The following is a 17878-nucleotide window of genomic DNA, read 5'->3' as shown; positions in this document are numbered from 1 at the left end:
GTAAACATTCACAGTGCAGGGTGGAAAAAGTATGTGAACCCTTGGTTTTAATATCTGGTTGACCCTACTTTGGCAGCAATAACCTCAACCAAAGTGTTCTGTAGTTGCGGATCAGACCTGCACAACGGTCAGGAGGAATGTTGGACCGTTCAGCAATATTCTTGGGATGTCTGGTGTGAACCGCCCTCTTGAGGTCATGCCACAGCATCTCAATTGGGTTGAGGTCAGGACTCTGACTGGACCACTCCAGAAGGCATATTTTCTTCTGTGAAGCAATTCTGTTGTTAATTTACTGTGTTTTGGTTCGTTATCCTGTTGCATCACCCAACTTCTGTTGAGCTTCAATTGGCGGACAGATAGCCTTACATTCTCCTGCAAAATGTCTTGATAAACTTTGGAATACATTTTTCCGTCGTTGACAGCAAGCTGTCCAGGCCCTGAGGCAGCAAAGCAGCTCCAAACCATGATGCTCCCGTCACCATACTTTACAGTTGAGATGAGATTTTGATGTTGATGTGCTGTGCCTTTTTATTCTCCACACATAGTGATGTGTGTTCCTTCTAAACAACTAAACTTTATTTTCATCTGTCAACAGAAAATGTTGCCAGTAGCGCTGTGGAACATCCAGATGCTCTTTTGTTAACTTCAGTGTGTGCAACAATGTTTTTATTGGACAGCAGTGTCTTCTTCCGTGTTGTCCTCCCATGAACACCATTCTTGTTTACTATTTTACGTATCACAGACTTGTCAACAGAGATGTAAGCATGTTCCAGAGGTGTCTTTAAGTCCGTAGCTGACACTAAGTTTCTTCTTAACCTCATTCAGCATTCTGCGCTGTACTCTTGCAGTCCTCTTCGCGGGGCGGCCACTCCTAGTGAGATTAACAACAGTGCTGAACTTTCTCCATTTATAGACAATTTGTCTAACCGTGGACTGATGAACATCAAGGCTTTTAGAGATACTTTTGTAACCCTCTCCAGCTTTATGCAAGTCAACTTTTCTTAATCTTGGGTCTTCTGAGATGTCTTTTGTTTGAGGCATGGTTCACATCAGGCAATGCTTATTGTGAATAGCAAACTCACATTTTGTGAGTGTTTTTATAGGGCAGGGCAGCTCTAACCAACATCTCCAATCTCGTGTCAATGATTGTACTCCAGGTTGGCAGACTCCTGATTCCAATTAGCTTTTGGAGAAAGCCCAGGGTTTTTCCAAACTACACTGTGAATGTTTAAATGATGCATTCAAAATAGACAATACAAATACAATAATTTGTGTTTTATTAGTTTAAGCAGACTGCGTTTGTCTGTTGTGACTTAGATGAAGATCAGATAACATTTTATGACCAATTTATGCAGAAATCCAGATAATTCCAAAGGGTTCACATACTTCTTCTTGCCACTGTATATGCAAGTTAAATTGAATTGCATTATTCTGCTGGAGGTGTAAAGCACAAAAGGAGGCACATTTGCAAATGTTATTGTCTTGTGAAGGGTGGATGAATTTTGGCAAAGAGTATGTTCTTTTATCTCATTATGTCCACATTTTCTCCCTGTTTTTGTTTGCTTGGAAATGTTGATACTGGAGACTGTTATCAGAAGAAACTGTGTAACCTAGCATTTATAGCGGCTAAGAAATGCATTGCCAGTAATTGGAAGGTTGGTTATCCTCCCAAAATGTCACAATGGATGGCAGAAATGTCAAGTTATGTATCACTAGATTTGATTTATTACACAATTAAGGGTATACTTTGCAACTTTCATAAGGTCTGTATTCCTTAAATGGAATACTGTATGATAACTGGAGTCTGCATTGAAAACATGCCCACGTCAGGTGAGATACCCACTTAGGCAATCCCTAGCTGCCGGGCTGCTCACGCTTGGCCCTTGGGGTCACTCTGGCCTTGGCCTATCACACGTGAAACATATAATGAATGGTTGTAATCTTAATGAAGGGAAAAAGGCCATTCTTGAACATGTGGTGAGACATTCTTACTAATCTGTTAGAGAACCAGTTTGTATTTAATTAAGTATAACTTTTGTATGACTAAGGCCTTTAGTGAGAGGTCTAATGGTTTAATATTTAATCATTTCTGCCCTCTGAATTCATATTCTTAATATACAGTGGGGAGAACAAGTATTTGATACACTGCCGATTTTGCAGTTTTTCCTACTTACAAAGCATGTAGAAGTCTGTAATTTTTATCATAGGTACACTTCAACTGTGAGAGACGGAATCTAAAACAAACATCCAGAAAAACAAATTGTATGATTTTAAGTAATTCATTTGCATTTTATTGCATGACAAGTATTTGATATATCAGAAAAGCAGAACTTAATATTTGGTACAGAAACCTTTGTTTACAATTACAGGGATCATACGTTTCCTGTAGTTCTTGACCAGGTTTGCACACACTGCAGCAGGGATTTTGGCCCACTCCTCCATACAGACCTTCTCCAGATCCTTCAGGTTTCGGGGCTGTCGCTGGGCAATACGGACTTGCAGCTCCCTCCAAAGATTTTCTATTGGGTTCGGGTCTGGAGACTGGCTAGGCCACTCCAGGACCTTGAGATGCTTCTTACGGAGCCACTCCTTAGTTGCCCTGGCTGTGTGTTTCGGGTCGTTGTCATGCTGGAAGACCCAGCCACGACCCATCTTCAATGCTCTTACTGAGGGAAGGAGGTTGTTGGCCAAGATCTCGCGATACATGGCCCCATCCATCCTCCCCTCAATACGGTGCAGTCGTCCTGTCCCCTTTGCAGAAAAGCATCCCCAAAGAATGATGTTTCCACCTCCATGCTTCACGGTTGGGATGGTGTTCTTGGGGTTGTACTCATCCTTCTTCTTCCTCCAAACACGGCGAGTGGAGTTTATACCAAAAAGCTCTATTTTTGTCTCATCAGACCACATGACCTTCTCCCATTCCTCCTCTGGATCATCCAGATGGTCATTGGCAAACTTCAGACAGGCCTGGACATGCGCTGGCTTGAGCAGGGGGACCTTGTGTGCGCTGCAGGATTTTAATCCATGATGGCGTAGTGTGTTACTAATGGTTTTCTTTGAGACTGTGGTCCCAGCTCTCTTCAGGTCATTGACCAGGTCCTGCCGTGTAGTTCTGGGCTGATCCCTCACCTTCCTCATGATCATTGATGCCCCACGAGGTGAGATCTTGCATGGAGCCCCAGAGCGAGGGTGATTGACCGTCATCTTGAACTTCTTCCATTTTCTAATAATTGTTGCCTTCTCACCAAGCTGCTTGCCTATTGTCCTGTAGCCCATCCCAGCCTTGTGCAGGTCTACAATTTTATCCCTGATGTCCTTACACAGCTAACTGGTCTTGGCCATTGTGGAGAGGTTGGAGTATGTTTGATTGAGTGTGTGGACAGGTGTCTTTTATACAGGTAACGAGTTCAAACAGGTGTAGTTAACCTGTTGGAGCTAGGGGGCACGGCTGGATAAAAAAACGTATCCGATTTAAACTGGTTACTACTCTTGCCCAGAAGCGAGAATATGCATATAATTGGTAGATTTGGATAGAAAACTCTTAAAGTTTCTAAAACTGTTTGAATGGTGTCTGTGAGTATAACAGAACTCATATGGCAGGCCAAAACCTGAGAAGATTCCATACAGGAAGTGCCCTGTCTGATAATTTGTTGTCCTTCTGTTGCATCTCTATCGAAAATACAGCATCTGTGCTGTAACGTGACACTTTCTAAGGCCCCCATATGCTCTTTAAAGCCGCCAGAAAGTGGAATGGGGTGTCTGCTGTCTCTGGGCGAAGAACAGCAGGATAATTTGTGAGTGGTCAGCCTGGGGACAGTGACACTGGAGATGCGCGTTCATGAGAATTCGCAATTTTTTTTATGAAAACAACGTTGCCCGGTTGGAATATTATCGCTATTTTACGAGACATTTATTTTAAACAGCGTTTGACATGCTTCTAAGTACGGTAATGGAATATTTTGCTTTTTTTTTGTCACGAAATGCAGTCATGCGTCACCCTTCGGATAGTGACCTGAACGCACGAACAAAATGGAGCTATTTGAATATAACTATGGATTATTTGGAACCAAAACAGCATTTGTTGTTGAAGTAGAAGTCCTGGGAGTGCATTCTGACGAAGAATAGCAAAGGTAATCCAATTTTTCTAATAGTAATTCTGAATTTAGGTTGTCCCAAACTTGGTGGGTGTCAAAATAGCTAGCCGTGATGGCTGGGCTATGTACTCAGAATATTGCAAAATGTGCTTTCGCCGAAAAGCTATTTTAAAATCTGACATAGCGATTGCATAAAGGAGTTCTGTATCTATAATTCTTAAAATAATTGTTATCTATTTTGTGAACATTTATCGTGAGTAATTTAGTAAATTCACCGGAAGTTTGCGGTGGGTATGCTAGTTCTAAACATCACATGCTAATGTAAAAAGCTGTTTTTTGATATAAATATGAACTTGATGTATTGTATAACATAATGTCCTAGGAGTGTCATCTGATGAAGATCAGGTTAGTGCTGCATTTAGCTGTGGTTTTGGATTTTGTGACATATATGCTTGCTTTGAAAATGTCTGTGTGATTATTTTTGGCAGGGTACTCTCCTGACTTAATCTTATGTTTTGCTTTCGCTGTAAAGCCTTTTTGAAATCGGACAATGTGGTTAGATTAACGAGAGTCTTGTCTTTAAAATGGTGTAAAATAGTCATATGTTTGAGAAATTGAAGTAATAGCATTTTTGAGGTATTTGTATTTCGCGCCACGCGCGTCCCACCTAGCCCAGGGAAGTTAATACAGGTACGGAATTCTTACTGGTTGGTAGGTGATCAAATACTTATGTCATGCAATAAAATGCAAATTAATTACTTAAAAATCATACAATGCGATTTTCTGGATTTTTGTTTTAGATTCCGTCTCTCACAGTTGAAGTGTACCTATGATACAGATCTCTACATGCTTTGTAAGTAGGAAAACCTGCAAAATCGGCAGTGTATCAAATACTTGTTCTCCCCACTGTAAATAGGACTGTTTAATTTTGTCTGGCTTGCCGTTTCAAATAAAATGGAATATTCGTTCTTTCATCTAATTAACAAAACGAGTCGCTAGGTGTAGACAAGACCGTAAGCAAATAGGTAAACTGCGATATGACTGAAGAGTTAATCAGCGTGAGTATGTCCACTTCACCAGCATACCATTTTATTGGTAAATTACACGGTAATGCAAAAGTTGTCTTTTTTTGCGATCCAATATGTAATATAGTACAGTTATAATAATTTGGTTCTAATCCAGAGAGGTTAGATTATCTATGAGGCTGCATTCAAGTTCAAGTTTTTAAGCGTTGGATTTCTAGGCCCTTGATATTATTGTCAGATCTGATTTTAATAGCTAACATTTCGATGGCCATAATAAATACATATGCTGATGGTGGACAACCTTGTTTTACTCCTCTTGACAGTTTACTTGTTTCTGAGATGTAGCCATTATTTACTATTTTACACCTAGGGTTACTATACATAACGCTAACCCATTGTATAAGAGATTCTCCAAAATGTAAATATTCTAAGGCACTTATATATAAACTGCAGTCGTACTTGTTTTTATTTCCTTTTATAGGAAAAGGCTACTTCAGGAGTATTTTCGTTGCTGACTGAAAGCTAGTTAATTTTTGATTTAGCTGATTGACAGTTAATTATATGTATATTTAGATTTTCTTTACTCAAGGTCTATGCATATGGTGTGGTTGTTGGTGTTTCAAATGGTCATTATCTTTTTTTCTTTATAATTTAATTTAGTCAAATAATTTTGGATACTGTCAATATTTATGGATACAACTCAAAACAAGAAAATGATGTCCTTGAGGCTGTAGAAAATATATATTTTAATTGATATTCTACATTTCCCAGATCCTTACTCTTAATAGGTAGAGATTTTAATATTGCTTTAGATAATTATCTTGATAGCTGGCCACCGCAGCAGTCTACTTCTCTGATTGCCAATCTAAAGTTATTTCTGCAGAAGATTGATCTAGTGGATTTATGGAGAGAGTTTCTTCTTGAGAGATCCTATACCTGGTGTAACAAAACATATACTAGACGTTCACGTATTAACTATTGGCTGGATTCAGAGTGCTAAAAAAATGATGTTTCTTTTCAAATTATTGACACGCCTCTAACAGACCATAGAGCTATTTGCATACAAGTGTGAATATTGCACTGTAATGAGAGTCACTGCTAAGCTTCATAATGGAAATTGAATAGCTTTATATTAAAACATGAAATTGTCAAATTTCATAAGTTTTATTATACATTTTTGGAATAAAGCCCAGAGAGAAAGTGTATATAGGACAAACTGGGAACTTCTAAAATTTGAAACTGCTAAATATTTAAGAAAATATAACAGTGATCTTGCAAAGACCAGAAGGATAGAAGAGAAAAATTTTACATAATGTCACGTCCTGACCAATATAAGTTGTTATTTTCTATGGTAGAGTGGTCAGGGCGTGACAGGGGGTGTTTTTGTGTTTGTTCTATGTTATCTATTTCAATGTTTGAGTTTCTAGTTTATCTATTTCTATGTTGAGGTTTATTGGTTTAACCTTCAGTTGGAGACAGCGGTTCCTCGTTGCCTCTAATTGGAGGTCATATTTAGTAGGGGTGTTTTTTCCTGTTGTTTGTGGGTAGTTGTTTCCTGTTTAGTGTATGTTCACCTGACGGAACTGTTTTTGTTGTTTTTGTTCTAAGTGTCTTCACAATTAAAGTAAAGTATGAGCACTTCACACGCCGCGCCTTGGTCCCCTTTGTACGACCCGCGTTACAGAACTACCCACCATGACTGGATCAAGCGGCGTGCCCAGGCAGAGATGGACACCTGGTCGTACGTGGAGTGGATGGAAAGGAGAAACTGGACTTGGGGCCAAGTCATTGATAGATATCGGAGCCTACCGGGGAAGAATGAGAGGCAGCCCCCAAAATTGTTTTGGGGGGGGGCACACGGGTAGTTTGGCTGGGCCAGGGGTGAGCCCTGAGCCAACTCCCCGTGCTTATTGTGGTGAGCACGTGCCCGCTTCTCGCACTCTCTCTCCGGTACGCCTCCATAATCCAGTACGTCCTGTTCCTGCTCCCCGCACTAGCCCTGAGGTGTGTGTTACTAGTCTGGCGCTTCCAAAGCCAGCCCCACGCACCAGGCCTCCAGTGCGCCTCCATAGTCCAGTAAGTCCTATGCCTGCTCCTCGCACTCTCCCTTCAGTGCGCAGCCATAACCCGGTACAGCCAGTGCCTGCTGTGAGCACTCGGCCATTAGTACACCCTGTTCCTGCTCCCCGCACTAGCCCTGAGGTGCGTGTTACTAGTCTGGCGCCTCCAAAGCCAGCCCCACGCACCAGGTCTCTAGTGCGCCTGCCCAGCACAGTACGTCCTGTTCCTGCTCCCCGCACTCGCCCTCCAGGGCGCCTCCATAACCCGGTACAGCCAGTGCCTGCTGTGAGCACTCGGCCATTAGTGCGTCTTCCCAGTCCGGTGAGACCGATTCCTGTTCCTCGCACTCTCCCTCCAGTGCGCCTCCATAACCCGGTACAGCCAGTACCTGCTGTGAGCACTTGGCCTTTGGCGGTGATCTGCAGCCCAGAGCCTTCGGCGGTGGTCTGCAGCCCAGATCCTTTGGCGGCGGCTTTTAGCCCAGAGTCTTCGGCGGTGGTGGGCGGTCCGAAGCCTCCAAAGATGATCCATGGTCTGGTTCCTCTCGACAAACAGAAGCGGGGGGATCAGCGGGCGGTGGGGGTACTACGCCCGGAACCAGAGCTGCCACCATAGACATTTTTTCACCCTCCCTTTAGGTTTGGGTTTTTTGTTGTTTAGTGTTGCATTCGGAGTCTGCACCTTTGGGGGGGGGGGGTACTGTCACGTCCTGACCAATATAAGTTGTTATTTTCTATGATATAGTGGTCAGGGCATGACAGGGGGTGTTTCTGTGTTTGTTCTATGTTATCTATTTCTATGTTGAGGTTTATTGGTTTGACCTTCAATTGGAGGCAGCTGTTCCTCGTTGCCTCTAATTGGAGGTCATATTTAGTAGGGGTGTTTTTTCCTGTTTGTGGGTAGTTGTTTCCTGTTTAGTGTATGTTCACCTGACGGAACTGTTGTCGGTCGTTTTTGTTCTAAGTGTCTTCACAATTAAAGTAAAGTATGAGCACTTCACATACCGCGCCTTGGTCCCCTTTGTACGACCCGCGTTACACATAAAGAATTACCTCACTCTTCCAGAGACCTCCTAATCGTCTTTCAGATACGGATAAAGCTAAGTTAGTTAACCAACAAACTGGTTGAAATTAACAAGGTTAAGGCAGGAGGTGCTTTCATCAGATCAATGAAAAAATGGCTTGAAGGAGAGCAGAACTCTACTTATTTTTTCATACTGGATAAATGTAACTCTAAAAGTAACACCACTCAACAGTTAAAGGGAATGATATGATCTCTGATGTCCCTAGGACAATTGACAACTTCTGTGCCAATATTTACAGGAACTTACAGTGCCATGAATAAATATTTGCCCACTTTCTGGTTTTCTCTATTTTTGCATATTTTTGATACTGAATGTTATCAAATCTTCAACCAAAACCTAGTATTAAATAAAGGGAACCTGAGTTTACAAATAACAACAAAATGCCCTTGTGTGTATAAGTAATTCCCCCCTTACACTCAATAACCTTTAGCTGCAATAACTGCAACCATTGTTTTTATTTCACCTTTATTTAACCAGTTAGGCCAGTTGAGAACAAGTTCTCATTTACAACTGCGACCTGGCCAAGATAAAGCAAAGCAAATGCTTCCTGTAGTTGTTGATCAGTCTCTCACATCACTGTGGAGGAATTTTGTCCACTCTTGCATGCATAACTGCTTTAACTCAGTGACATTTGTAGGTTTTCAAGCATGAACTGCTTGTTTCAAGTTCTGCCGCAACATCTAAATTGGGATTGGGTCTGGACTTTGACCCAGCCATTCCAAAACTAAAAATGTGTTGATTTTAAACAATTTTCATGTAGACTTGTCTGTTTTTGATAATTGTCTTGCTGCATGACCCAGCTGCGCTTCAGCTCACAGACAATTCTCTGATACATAGCAGAATTCATGTTTCCTTCTATGGCAAGTCATCCAGGTCCTGAGGCAGCAAAGCATCCACAATCCATCACACTACCACCTGTTTGACCGTTGGTATGAGGTTCTTACTGTGGAATGCAATGTTTGGTTTTCACCAGACATAATGGGACCCATCTCATCAAGAAACAAAAAAATGGAAGCACTTGGATGATCATCAAGACTCTTGGAAGAATGTTCTACGGACAGATGAGTCAAAGGTATAACTTTTTGGACGACTTGTTTCCCATTATGCCTGGCGAAAACAAAACACACCTTGGGTAAATCAGAGCTAGGTCTAACCTGCTTATGAGAAACCAAGGCCATACAGGTCATTCATTCATTCTAACCATTGATCCCAGTGGAGTCACTGTGTACAGCTGTCCCGATGGCCGACGCTCTGTCTAACCGGCTAATAATCATTGCATGCAATACGATTTCGGCAACTACAGTAACTTTACCTTCATATCACCCCAAAATCATTTTACAAATACAAATTATGCACTTAATGTGCATCGTTTTGACACAGATTCCCACATTTGTGTTTTTTGCTGAATATTTACCTGAACTAGGACACTAAAGGAAAACAGAACAAACATTGGCTCAAAGCTGTGTTATACAAAAAAATATTGGTGGAAATCTGTGTTAAAACAGATAACACTAAGTTTCTTGTGTAGGCCTACTTTTAAAGTTATTTCTGGATGATTATTAAGTTGAATGTTCAAGGTTTCCAAAACTGTATCACAATCAAGGATCAACTGTTGCACGATTGAGCATTTCACACTTGACCAAATCACCTCAGCTAATCAAAAGGGAAGTTGAGTATCTCCAATGTGGAGTCAGAAGGGCATGGTATTACCAGGGATAACAAAATTAGATTCGATTAGACAAAGTGTACTGTCCTCAGAAGATTTAAATCCTTTCCACAGCTCACATATGTATAAAGAAAGCACAAAAACACACAAGACACAAGCAAAAGAGACAATTAGACAGAGGCCTAATCAGGCATGACATTCCCAGCCCATGTCAGTCTACATAGAGACCACTTCAACCATTTCCATGATGGTTCCATATCATTTCAAAATGAAGCCTGGAAAGTAAATAGGCCTACAATTGAAGTTGCATGTACTAGTCTAATCAAAGCTGGGATAAGACCTGAGGTGGTAAGAAAAAAGTTGACTATACACAGCACAGTTCAATCATATCTTGTAAATTATTTCGTACTTAATTTTGTTGTCTGATTCCTGTTACGTTTTTATGTGTTTGACGTCCACGGTCTGTGAGGCAAATGAAGCAGAGGGCTTTGTGACCAAATGGCGGTCGCTTGAGCAGAGAGTAGTTATTCTTAGTCAGCCAGTGTAGTCAGCAGAGGCTTGGCTTTCACTCGTCCAGGTATTAATCTGAGCAATAATAAAAGACAGAAAGTGAAATATTTTTGTTGCTAAAAGTTACAAAACATTTGCAGAGCCTCTATTAGAGTATGCCTAGTAGAGCGTAAATCCAGATTAAGGCCATTATAGGCTATAGTCAGTCTTGGCAGTTACCGATATGCAAGAAGTGATTTTTATTAATCAAAGTAATACAATGGCTATTTCCTATTTTTCTACCCTTAATAACTTCTTCTCATGTTTTGACATCTATGTCCTCAAGCATTTAGTCGACCTGTGGATAATTACTTTTAGTAGTAGTAGTAGTAGTAGTAGTGGTGGTGGTAGTAGCATCCTCATTTTGTATTTTTTGTAGTTCTTACTAACACATCCTTCTCTTCCTAGATGAAGATGGTGTGTGAAGCTGGGAAGAGGGCAGAAGGCAGCACCTCATTGGCCTTCATGGTATGGATTGAGTACCCTAAGAACGATAAACCCATATTCCATCATTCAGGTAATGTACTTTTCAAATACATATTATGTACTATGAGCGACATGTTGTGGCTTGTGCAATGCACTTTTATCTAAAATAAGATGCGGCTAACAGTGAAACCTAGAATTTTCAGGCCTGTTATATAACATGTCATAGTGTTAAGATAACAAATGAATAGTCTAACCCAAATTAGCAGATGTTATGCTTTGTTACAGTCTCATAAATGATGACTTAGTCTATGTAATTTGATACATTGAAGAGATGGGGATATTTGATGGAAGTAGAATTATTCAGAAGGGAAGCACTGTGCTTTCAATGACAGTTGTTGTGCAGTGTAGATATGATTCATTCTGGCTATAAAAAAAATCCATGTGAAGACCCTGGGTTCCTGAAAGGCATTTGGACAGGAAGTGGAAAGTGGAAAGTCGAACTCCTGGAACACTCCCAGAAAAAGAAAGCCCCCCCAAAAAAGAATTTGAGATGTAAACTTTTGTTTTTATTGGTCATGAATTTGTATGTTTTATGTCTCTCTGTATGTCATGAATTTGTTTCCTATCGCAGTGCATTTTCTTGTACGTAAAACAAATATTGCAAAATCTGACAAAGAAATCTCTAGGAGACAAAATTAAATTAGCTGTGAATAAACGGTTACTCGCTCTGAACCACATCGCTCCTTTGCTGTTCTTTGGAAGCAAAACATCTGATTGAAACCAATATTATTGAGTGCAAACGATTTGGTTTAATTTGAAGTTATTTATGTGGGAGTTTACATTCTAGGGAATAAGCTGGTTTGCTGGGTCCTCCATATTACATTACATGACTCGGTTTTATGTAATAACAAAAAAAAAAAAAGTTTGGTGGAACTTTGATGCGTGTACTAATGCAAATCCATGTTATATGTGGTTAGTTTTATGCTACCTTCCCTTTAATGCATTTTCTTGGTCAACAGCCAGGTGTGTTTTTCCAATTAGGGGGTAGTTGAAATTTACACTATTGTGACCCGGAGGAAAATAGAGGAGAGTCATGCTTTTTCAATTTCAGTCAAGGGGAAGGTTTAGTATTTTTTTATTTAGTACAGGGGAGGGTCATGTCATTTGTTACCTTCTCCCATTTCTAATCAACTCATCCCTAACCACTGGCCCCTCTGACTTCATGATGGCCAATCGCTCCCCTTCTCAAAAAACCAACACTCGACCCCTCTGATGTCAAACTACAGACCGGTATCCCTTTCTTTTCTTTCCAAAACACTTGAGCATGCTGTCTCTGACCAACTCTCTGGTTATCTCTCTCAGAACGATCTTCTTAACCCTAACCAGTCAGGCTTAAAGGCGGCTCACTCAACTGAGACCGTTCTCCTCTGTGTCACAGAGGCTCTCTTCTCTGCCAAAGCTGACTCTCTCTCTCATCCTACTAGATCTGTCCACTACCTTCGCCAACATGGACCATCAGATCTTCTCCTTCCTGCTCTTCTCCTTCCAACTTCTGACACCCAAGTGGCAACATGGGTCTAAGCTTAGATGTCGGCCAACCACCTCAAGACCAACCTCGACAAAACAGAGCTGATCTTCCTCCCGGGAAAGGCCGTCGCGTGACCCTGGACAACACCCTGTCGTTCTCTGTAAACATCAAAGCAGGGACCTGCTCCTGCAGGTTCATGCTGTACAACATCCGTAGAGTACAATATTTCCTCACACAGGAAGCGGTGCAGGTCCTAATCCAGACACTTGTCATCTCCCATCTAGACTACTGCAACTCTCTGTTGGCTAGGCTCCACTCTTGTCCCATCCAACCCCTGCAACTTACCCAGAATCCCGCAGCCCACCTGGTGTTCAACCTTCCTAAGTTCTCCCATGTCACCCCGATCCTCCTCACACTGCATTGGCTTCCAGTCGAAGCTCGAATCATCTTTACGACCCTGGTGGTTACCTATGGAGCAGCAAGGGTAACTGCACCTTCTTACCTTCAGGCTATGCTCAAAGCCTACATCCCAAACCGAGCACTCCATTCCGCCACCTCTGGAATCTTGGCCCTCCCACCCCTTGGCCCTGGCACCCCAGCTCCCGCTCAGCCCAGTCAAAGCTCTTCTCTGGTGGAAATGCATTTATGCGCAAATATTTATATAAAAACCATCATATCGAAGTAAACTTGGAGTCACACGATGATACAGTGTGTGGTCCTCCCACTACGACTCGGAAACCATGCAGTTTATTAGGCTATAGATGAAATAACTTATGAACTTCACAGGGTGTTGAAATTGCACTGTGATCTTGATGCTCCTTTCCAATAAATATCGAGGATCTGATTCTGGTGACATGATGATCAATACTTGACTGCCGTTTTACACATAAAAAAATCCATAATAATGTCATCATGTAGACCAGGGGTAGGGAACCTTGTTCCTGGAGTTCCGCAGGTACTGCAGGATTTTGTTCCAACTAGGCACCATACCTGACCAACTGAGATAATTCAGCAGTTCAGTGATTGCTAAATTCAACACACCTGGTCTTCCAGGTCGGTTAAATCAATAACATGAAGTGTCTGCGGCACTTCATCAACAGGGTTGCCTACCAATCCATTACCGTTCGTAGAAACATGTCAAAACGATGTTTACAATCAGTCCTTAGGGTCTTTTAAAATAAAACGTTGATAATATTCCAACCGGACAATAACGTATTCATTACAGAAGAAACAGAATGAGCGGAGCGCCAGTGTGAACGCACAGTAAACAATTCACTGCTCCCAGGCAGTCCACTGATAGACTGAGCTCCTGTTCTCTGCCCAGTAACAGGAGACACATGAAAGACGTTTCTAAAGGCTGTTGACAGCCAATGGAAGCCTTAGAAAGTGCAAAATGACCCCACAGACACTGTAGTTTGAATAGGGATTAGATAGAAGAACTACAAATCACTTCCTGGTTGGATTCTTTCTCAGGTTTTTGCCTGCCATATGAGTTCTGTTATACTCACAGACATCATTCAAACAGTTTTAGAAACTTTAGAGTGTTTTCTATCCAAATCTACTAATAATATGCATATCTTAGTTTCTGGGAGTGAGTAGGAGGCAGTTTACTCTGGGCACGTCAGTCATCCAAGCAACTCAATACTGCCACCATCCTTAAGAAGTTAACCTAACTGCAGTGTCCAATTTACAGAAGCCATCACAGCAAAAGAATACGATGCAATTGTTTGAGGATAGTGCACAATAACAAAACACTTTTATCACGGCAACTCCTCGCAGACAAGATACAACATTTTGTGTAGTAATGTAATTCTTCACTGGATCAGTCTGAAAATTTTGCACACACACTGCTGGCATGTTGTGGACAACATCTTAATTACACATAGAATCATATCTCAATGTATGGCCTTGCATGTTTTTTTGTTTGTATTATCTTTTACCAGATCTAATGTGTTATATTCTCCTACATTCATTTCACATTTCCACAAACTTCAAGGTGTTCCCTTTCAAATAGTAACAAGAATATGCATATCTTTGCTTCAAGTACTGAGCTATAGATTTGGTTATGCCATTGTAGGAGAAAATCAAACCTTAGCAACATGCACATCCATTTTGCATTTAGGATGTATAAATAGACATTTCCAATAACAATTACTTATAATTAAACAATAATGACACAAAAATTGCCTTACTAAGCTATACAGTCATTCTACAGTGCCTTTGAATTAACTTTAAGAAACACGAGTTTGTCCAGTCTTTGGTTTGAGGATCATGTGGTGAGCTACGCATGCCTAGTTTGTTAATTTAGCATAGCAGATGTTCTTGTATTCCCATGCCCACAGTCAACACAAATCTATTTTGTAACAACAATATCATGGAATAAAATATAATAAATTAGTAGATAGTTTCCTGAATGTAAAAAAGTTACAAGTGCATATACTGTAGGCCTACCTGATGATATTTACATTTACATTTTTAGTCATTCAGCAGACGCTCTTATCCAGAGCGACTTACAGTGGTGAATACATTTCATGCATTTTTTTTGTTTGTTTTGTTTTTTGTACTGGCCCCCCATGGGAATCGAACCCACAACCCTGGCGTTGCATACACCATGCTCTACACACCATGCTCACACACATTGTTAAAAAACAAATGTCTTTTTCTCAAATTCGAAGATTAGAAACTTCAGATGTAACTGGTTCATTTTTACACTGTTAGCACTGTTCCTAACTTAGACCATCTTCTTTTTTTAACAGCCTGTATTGAAATCACAACCTTCTCACACTATCTTAAATACTTTGAGGGCTTGTTTCCCAGACACATATTAGGCCTAGTCCTGGACTAAAAGCCTATTTTAATGGAGATTCTACATTGTGCATACTCTTTAGTCCAGGGCTTAATCTGTGTCCAGGAAACAGGCCCTGAATGTTTGATCTACTGGGGTTCTTCATTTTGTTGATGGACCTATGCTCATTGTCATTCAATAATGCGACACCATGGAGGAGATTCCCAACTCTAGTTCTTATCACGACAATAATGTTTTAAATTGTCACACGAAATATAAACACAGTTGTTCATATTACAGTTTCAGAAAAGGGAAGTTGTTCAAGAGCAGCGCTTCAGGCAAGTTGGACAAACATCTAATGCAGTGAGTTGATAAAATCTTGTTACCAAGAGAAAATGCTCTCTCTTCTCCATCCTGAACACAGAGGAGAATGACTTGTGTGAGCTCACATTCAAGCCCAACATTCAAATAAGAGGCAAATTCAGTCAGTCAGATCATTAGTCCCAGAGAAATAGATAACATAGTCACCTCGAGTTACTCAAATGGATCAACTTCGCTTTCTCTATGAGATACAACAGAGTTTGTCTGCACAATTTCTTTTCACACAACTGTTGTTAGGTGTAGCCATCAACGCTTGTGAACATAGCCACGGGAAATAGGGGTGCTGTAGCACCCCCTGAAAAATAAAAAAGAAGGAAAAAAACTAACAGCAACCAGCCCCCACCATCAAACTGTTTTCTGCGGCTATGCTTGTGTAATTGCTTTTGCACAGAAAATCTCCCTACAACCTTAGCAAATGGATCACTGCCTCCTTTTATATTTGTTGTGTAACTTGAGGGTGTAGGCTACGCCTGGAACAACAGTGGAAGTCCCATAAAATTGTATAAAGCATCAGGTAGCCAAGCCTGCAGATATAGTAATTACATTTGGGAACATAACTAATAAGACTAATAAGCCGACATGTATAGCTTACACATATATATGACATTTCTGTATCACATGGAAAAATGTCTAAAGGTGTCACAAATGAGTTTAACAACAGCTGTCTCTAGTCTCAAGTCTCTACAACCACAGTCACAATAATCAAGGGGCACATACCGAAGAGATACAGTAGCGTCACCTTCTGTTTTTTTCTTTGAGAAAACAGCATTGTAGCCAATCATCCAACTGGTTCCACACAATCATCTACAAATGACATAGTCTGAGATACTCGACAAGAGCGCCCAGACATTAAGTTTGTTAGTTTAAGCTGTCCCAGGGGCCGGGTGGGTGGAGTTAGTAACAGCTATAACTCCATCTACAGCTGTATTTGCTTTTCACACACAACACAAAAAAGAGGAGGGGCATGGAGGGAGATATTATCCTGTTATCGGAGCGGCAGCCTTGGTGGTGTACCCAGGAATCTTTGCTGTGTTTTTCAATATGATGAAACCGCATCAAAGGTAACACCTGTTAATTTGTCTCTCAAAAGACTGTTATAGATTAACTTATCCTGTGTGCCTTCTTTCTTCTCCAGATAATTTTTGAATGTTGAGTGATGGTGGATGAGCATTCCATTTCGAGGCAGAGAGAGAGAGCGAGAGAGGGGGGAGAGCGAGGGGGGAGAGGGAGAGAGAGAGAGGGGGGGAGCGAGAGAGGTGGGAGAGTGAGAGAGGGGGGAGAGCGAGAGAGGGGAGAGCAAGAGAAGGGAGGAGAGAGAGAAAACAGCCAGGGACACTCGTTAATCATTCTTGATTAAACATTATTATTATATATTTTTTTACATCAAATAAAATGACATTTTATTGGTCACATGCACATATTTAGCAGATATTACTGCGGGTGTAGCGACGTGCATTTATTTAAAGGATATTGTATGTTTTGTTTTGTGAACAATTTGACCAGGTGACACAATAATGATCGATTTGAACAGGGCGTAATGTGTTTAGTGTCTTTGTGTGCAGACAGTCAGCTGTCTATTTTGATCAACATTGGGTGAACCGTTTAGGAATTACAGCACTTCTTGTACATAGCTCCCCCAATTTAGGGGACCAAAAGTATTGTCACATTTCTACAATTGTTCTTTTAGTTTGAAAATGTGTTGTAGGTTGTGTATATCAGTGAGAAAAAAAATCCCAATTGAATCCCTTTTAATAATTTAATTTAAGGCGGCAAAATGTGAAAACTGCGCAAGGGTATGTTGGGTTGCTAGATCGGAAGGTTGCTAGATCGAATCCCCGAGCTGACAAGGTAAAAATCTGTTGTTCTGCCCCTGAACAAGGCAGTTAACCCACTGTTCCTAGGCCGTCATTGTAAATAAGAATCTGACTTGCATAGTTAAATAAAGGTTAAAAAAAAAACATTTCAGTAGGCAATGGGGACCCTATTCAGACTTGAGATAAGTTGATTTAACATGGACTTATGCCCCCCCAAAATGTACTTAAGTGAATTATTTGTCAATTTATCTCCGTCTGAATCAGAGCCTGTAAAAACTAAAACTACTTAACCCAACACCTAAAGCTAATAATAGCAAATTAAAATCAGTTACTGTACACTCAATAGTAACAATATACTTACTCTTTAGCACTTTGAGATTGTTTTTAACTGAAAGCAGGTTAAGAAACTAAATGTATTATTATTGATTACTGTTACTCTTAAATAATATGCATGTCAAGCAAATA

The 17878-nt window shown here is 40.7% G+C and overlaps 1 protein-coding gene and 1 long non-coding RNA gene across 5 annotated transcripts in view; one reads left to right on the top strand and one right to left on the bottom strand.

The window, feature by feature from the left end:
• Window positions 1–16497, bottom strand: part of LOC106602781 (leucine-rich repeats and immunoglobulin-like domains protein 1) — a 33542-nt gene extending 17045 nt beyond the window's left edge. For all 4 annotated transcript variants that reach the window (XM_045716748.1, XM_045716749.1, XM_045716750.1 and 1 more), the window contains exon 1: window positions 16317–16497. In XM_045716748.1, the coding sequence (XP_045572704.1) occupies window positions 16317–16368 (52 nt within the window). In that variant the 5' untranslated portion in view covers window positions 16369–16497. The remainder of the gene's footprint in view (window positions 1–16316) is intronic.
• Window positions 16498–16531: 34 nt separating this feature from the next.
• Window positions 16532–17878, top strand: part of LOC123742435 (uncharacterized) — a 37862-nt gene continuing 36515 nt past the window's right edge. The window contains exon 1 of the long non-coding RNA XR_006769585.1: window positions 16532–16660. This is a non-coding gene — a long non-coding RNA (uncharacterized lncRNA). The remainder of the gene's footprint in view (window positions 16661–17878) is intronic.

Source organism: Salmo salar, chromosome ssa04, assembly GCF_905237065.1.
Source record: "Salmo salar chromosome ssa04, Ssal_v3.1, whole genome shotgun sequence".
Lineage (NCBI taxonomy): Eukaryota > Metazoa > Chordata > Actinopteri > Salmoniformes > Salmonidae > Salmo > Salmo salar.
The sequence above is the reverse complement of the archived record's forward strand: the minus strand, read 5'-3'. Positions and strand labels throughout refer to the sequence as shown.